Below are 6000 nucleotides of genomic sequence, written 5' to 3'. Positions count from 1 at the left end.
GTTCTAAAGTGCTGAACAAAATGACTTAATTTTAGTACCCACTGTCATGACAAACATATTCAAATATTCAGACATTTCTGAGCAACATCGAATACGGAATCCATAATTCTGAAAAGTGTTAATACTTAGTCGTTCATTCAAGAGGAGGGCTCTTTCTACACTTTACAAAGATGGGTTAAACCTCAAGGATCTTGCAATGCAAAACATGACAATAGTAATACAATGGAAACAATACACATACCCCACTGTAAAAGCACAAGTTCATTTCGGCAATGGCAACGGTATGAATTTTAAAAGTCACAAATCAAACATTGGTAAATAAGAAAAACCTTTCCAAACGCTGCATGCCACATGACTAGTTACAAAATACAATGCATGCAGGAAAAGAAATTCAACCAAACATATTTAAATTAAAGAGTTGTTCTGAGTCTGTTTCAGCAGCATTGTGGTTATTATTTTTAAGTTTTCCTCTAACACCAGTTCATACTGGCCTGTTTTGCAAATGTGACCCACCCTATTCGGCAACCTTACAATGGTTTGAGTGTTTCTTGTTTTTTATATTTTTATAACGCCAGCACACAAAGGTCACACATACTGTTCGGCTTCCCCATCTTTGGGGGCTGGTTTAGTGGTCCCACCTTTGCCTTCTTCGTTTGCTGCTGCTTTTTCCGGGAGAGATGCCAAATCTTTAAACACATCTACATAATGGCCAAAGCCAGGGCCCCAGTTCAAAAGGTTGTCCCAGTTGAAATTCCCTGCTTGCTGCCCAAGCTTCAAGGGCAGTGTGTTGTCAGCAACCCCAGGCGCTGCTGCCTGTGTGCCCACGGGTCCCCCCTCAGCCCTGCGGCCGTGGTATCTTCTAGGCTTCAGTCTGGCTCCGTAATTGTCTTCGTCATCTGCATCAGATTCATTGACTTGAGATAATTTGGGCATCCTGGAAGTATATACCATTGGTTTTTCCCTGTCATATTCCATTTCTGAGCAAGTGAAAGACTCATGAGAGTCACTATCAGAGGAAGATTCTGGAGCCGGGATGCCGTCCGCTGGGTTCCTCGTTCTGGACAGTGGCCTTCTGCAGTCCTCTTCTGAAGAAGACCTCCCGTGATCTGCACTGCAGATACTTGGGTTTCTAGGGCGAGGGGTGTTTAGCCTCTCCACCTCCTCAATGGAGAGTCCTACTGGTGGAGAAGATTCCAGAGGAATCTGCCCAATTGGCTGCTTCAGGCGACTCCCCGGTCTAGAACCATGAGAGGCCATGGCCTGAGGACTCTTGCTTCTCCTTCCCAGCCTTGCAGCGTAGTTGAAAATGCCGGGTTGGCACACGTCACCGTGCATTTCCAAAGTATTTCCATCCCTTATTGGAAGATGCAATTCCCTGGCCGGGCTGTTCCTGTAGAAAGTGGAGGACTTGGAGAAAGGAGCTGGGCTGTGTCGAGACAGAGGGTTGGGAGTTGGGCAAGCCGAGTGGCTCAGGGAGCTGGATCTTAAACCTTGACTGTAGGAAGGCTGGTAAGTCAAGCTGCTGGCTCCTAAGGGCATGGGGGACTGCCTGGCGAAGCCTAGCGGACTGTGCCGCTGGATGGAGAATTTCGGGGTGTGGCTGCGGAACTGCTTGTAGTGTTGGATGATGTCTGCGTCCGAAGGGGCGATGCTGCTGGCGTTGTCGATGTCGTAATGCTCTATCTCTTGCTCCGGTGAAGCCAAAGGGGCACTGGGGATGGTTTCTGAGTTGTGGGGAAGATCAGTCTCATCGTAGATGAGGTAGGGGTTCTCCCTTTCAATGATATCAGGCTTCGGGTTCCCTTCGGGCTGTTTCCTCACGGTCATGTCCTCCCCGTAAGGGGGGATGTTGTCTGGATCATCAAAAGCAACGTTCTCACTTCCCTTTTTCTTCTTCTCCTTCGGTTTCTTCTCCTCTTTGGGATTTTTGGCCTTCTTTCCCCGGCACTGGTTACACAGAATCAGGCTCAGGACCAGGAGGGCCAGGACGGTGGCACAGCTGCCCACGATGGCAGGCACGGCCCACAGGGGCAGGGAGATCTCCTCGGGGCCCTGACTCACAACACAGACGTGCCCTCCAGGACTTCCAGCCTTGCACACCCTCCCCGGAGGACAGAAGACACCAAGACAGGCCACCACCGTCTCACAGGTCCTGCCTGTGTGTGACTCCGGGCAGCTACAGGTGAAGCCGGAGTGCAGGCCTGGCTCACAGCTGCCCCCGTTCTGGCACGGGTGGGAGGCGCAGTCCCCGGGGGGGACGCACTTGTACGCGTGCCACTGATTGATGCACAGCAGATCTCCCCAGCAGGGGTTACTGGCACAAATGTTCGGGCCACGACAGCCCATCTTCACTGAGGGATCCGTCTTCGAAATGGAGGCCAAGCTGTGCTTCCCGCTGAAAGGAAGACTTTCTCCGCCGTACAGCACAGAAGCGATGCAGCCATCAAACCCTGCCGGGGCAAGAAGGAGCAGTAAGGCGTTTTAGGGAAAACCAAAGGCTCAACAGGCTGCACAGATCTGCCGAAGAGAAGTTTCACAATCACGTCACGAGAGTTTAGACACCACAGTCCCAGCGCCATCATCCCGTCCGAAGGCAATAAATCCGTGCATATTACAACAGAAGTTAGCAAGATGAGTAAGATTTCCATAACAGAACGTGGAGCAGATTGCTGGCATCCTGCTCTTTCTGAACATTCATGAAGGGCGCTAACAGGCTGCGTCTTCGTTTAATCCCTCCTTTAATTATCTGCTGGTTTTATTTTTAGAGTCTATGTACCAAGAATTACATACATAAAAATAAATTTTATTTTAAAACTACTTAAAAAGAACCAAAATAGGCCAATAGCTTCAAGTATTAGACCTTGCACTCTCAGTGGAGGTGATACTGCTCCCAAGGGAGGAGTTGAACATAGCTTCTTAAGGAGTAAAAGAAAAATCTTAGCTATTACCATGACTTGTGGGCCTCCAAAGGGCAGATATAGAGTATACTTGTGGCAGGGACACGGGGGGCGGGGATGTGGATAAATCAGGAGGTTGGGATTAACATATAAACACTACTATGCGTAAAATAGATAACCAACAAGGACCTACTGTATAGCACAGGGACTCAATATTTTGAAATAACCTATAAGGGAAAAGAATCTGTATATGCATATCTGTATATATATATATATATATATATATATATATATATATATATATATACATACATACATATATATGTATAACTGAATCACTTTGCTGTATACCTGAAACTAATAGAACATTGTAAGTTAATTACACTTCAATAAAAAAGATGGAGTATACTCATTCAATTAACATTTTATGCGGTAGTGATGGCACGGGTTGGAAAAGAAGATCTAACACAGCTCCTTAGAGGGAGATGATTTTAAAAAAAGTTGAGAAAGACTTTGTTACACTAATATTTGTGTGCTAATATTGCTAATGCTCCAGTCACAAAGCCCAAGAATATATCTTGACACTAACAAAAGGGCATAATTTACATTGGCTTATTTTCTTACAACATCTAAATGAATTAGCATCCATATTCTAAAACAAGCTAAATACATAAGAACTAATTATTACCTAGGGTTTAACTTTTATGCTTCGACTCATTTACTCTGCAACACACTTTTCAATTTTCCTCTTCTTTGGTGCATCATTACACCCTAGTGTCATTTCCATTCCTGATAACACTCTTTTTCCATGAGTTCCTGGGACATCTGCTTTTGTTCCTCCTCTCCTGGTTTTCTTTCTATGGCTGAGTCCCCTTTCTGTCTCATTCTCCTCTAGACGGCCATTGGCTCTTAGAATTACTCAAGGTAAGGCCCTGGGCTTTGTTTTTACTCTACACCCTCATATTTCCTTATCATATCCATGCCCAGTACTTCAGTTACCTGCTCGACACTCATAACTCCTAAATAAGTATTTCCAACTGGTCTACTCCTGATTTCTAACCCATCTACCCAAAGGTCTTTCTCAAAGGTGCTCCAAACAACAAAATCTTGATGTTCCCCATAGATGTATACATATATATATATTTTGCACCCTTCTGCAGTTTCCTCTCTTAGTGGCACTACCCATTAGTTGGAATGTCAGAAACCTTCCTGAATTTTACCAAAAGCATCAACACTTTGGCTCATTTTCATTCCTAAAATATTCTTCCCTGTCCACTACTTTTAAACTCCTGTGCCACCAAACCAGTCCAAGCTCACACAATACCTTGCATAGATCACTGCAGTATCTTCCCAGCTAATTTATGCAAGTCCCCTCTTGTCTTTCTCCAATGTATTTTCCATGGTGTAGCCGGAAAAATCTTTAATGTCACTGTATATCTTATTTTGATATTTCTGTGATTAATTTTTCAGTAACTTCCCATTGTTCCAAGAATGAGATAAAAATTGCCACATAGTCTAGGAGAACTTTCATTCTCCAACTTCATCTTTCATCTGTGACATCAGTCCCCGATATTCTGGGTTCTGTGATCCTGACTTAATCCGCTTCTTTCCCTTTAGTTCCCATCAATATAAATTAACTTTCATACTTTCTCATCCTCATCTTCATAGTTCAGATTTAAGTACAAATGCCAATTTCCAGAGAAGTTTCCCCTTCTCCACGTTTTTGGCAATCTCTTAGAATTCTATATTCTTCCTCACATCATTTATCATAGGTTAAAATAATATAGTTACTTGTGTAACGATTTGATTGATGTTTGTCTTCCTTACAGGACCATGTATTCTATGGAAAGAGTCCACCATTGTAGTTCATGCCAAGTACCCACAGGGCTGTATGTTGTGTGAATGAACAAACGGATGAGTAAATGAATGAATGTATAAATAAATATTTGGTACACAAGGAAAGGATCAAAACATCCTGGGCTGAGTTATGAACTTGGTAGAAAATGCCTAAAGAAAGTGACGACCAATAATTTATTACCAACTTTCTAAAGGTAGTTATGATAGTCTTAGAATATTCATAATGGACATTAACAGATATCCAACTGCTTTTAGAGGAACAATTTTACCTTTCTTTTGTGCCGCTACTCAACACAAGCATTTACCTGTTTGAGTATCTCGATGAGCTTGATTGGGAGGAATTCCTCCAAGAGATATAGTGAGCACATCGAGGCCACCAAAATCCTGAGTAGGGTGAATGATATCTCTGTTATAAATTCTGTCGATGTACAATACTGTGGCTGTTCCATTTTTTCCAATTAGAAAAGTATGCCAGTGGCCATCAGCAACGTAGACTTCAGGAATATTTCTCTCCACTTTCCCAGCAATTCCTGCATCTGACGTAAAATGTACTTTGCCATTCTTAATCTGTAAAATATATTAAAAGTAGTGTACAATTAAACTATGGTATGCTTGAATAAAAATAAAAGTGTTGTGAAACCTTAAAACATTGATCAGTTTAAAGCAGAGAGAACAGTTGAGGAGTCTGGTTGTGTTAGAGTATGCCTTTACAATTTTAGGTAACATGTACCTTCACATATAATAGGTTCAGCGGTTTTCAAGATATTCTTATATTTATAACTAATTTTTCAAGGTGTATAAATTTATTTTCCAGAACGCAACTGAGATAAATAATAGGGTGAAAGCTAATTTAAAAATAGGTAAATCACACCTTTTTATGAGTACTTATATTTTAATGGCAATTGCAAGTTTAAAAAAATTGTTTCGTAAATGGCCCATAGCTATCAAAAAATTTTAAAACTATATCCAAAATGAGAAATCAGTGATTAACTATAAATGAAGCATAGTTGGAAAAGTGAAGACATGAAGAAATTGTTTTACCTGTCATCTATTACACACTGGAATTTTATCTTAAAAAATCATGCTTATTATTTATTAAGATGACCATTATGATGAATAAAGGGTGAGTTCTTAATAATGAGGCATCTGGACAAGTCTTTATTTTGGCTGTCTTTTAAAATTTATCTAAGGGATATTTGGTTTCTTTTACTTCACCCAGTAGAACATTGGGTAACAGGATGCTCTT

The 6000-nt window shown here is 41.9% G+C and overlaps 1 protein-coding gene across 1 annotated transcript in view; it reads right to left on the bottom strand.

Annotated features, from left to right (window-relative positions):
• Window positions 1-585: 585 nt before the first annotated feature.
• FAT4 (FAT atypical cadherin 4) overlaps window positions 586-6000 on the bottom strand; it is a 170153-nt gene continuing 164738 nt past the window's right edge. Inside the window, exons 16-18 of the mRNA XM_065877754.1 lie at window positions 5060-5321; window positions 3897-3899; window positions 586-2450 (exon numbers count right to left, since the gene is read on the bottom strand). Coding sequence (XP_065733826.1) covers window positions 586-2450; window positions 3897-3899; window positions 5060-5321 — 2130 coding nt within the window. The remainder of the gene's footprint in view (window positions 2451-3896; window positions 3900-5059; window positions 5322-6000) is intronic.

This window comes from Phocoena phocoena, chromosome 5 (assembly GCF_963924675.1).
Source record: "Phocoena phocoena chromosome 5, mPhoPho1.1, whole genome shotgun sequence".
NCBI lineage: Eukaryota > Metazoa > Chordata > Mammalia > Artiodactyla > Phocoenidae > Phocoena > Phocoena phocoena.
Note: the sequence above shows the minus strand (reverse complement) of the source record. Positions and strands in the feature narration are given on the sequence as shown.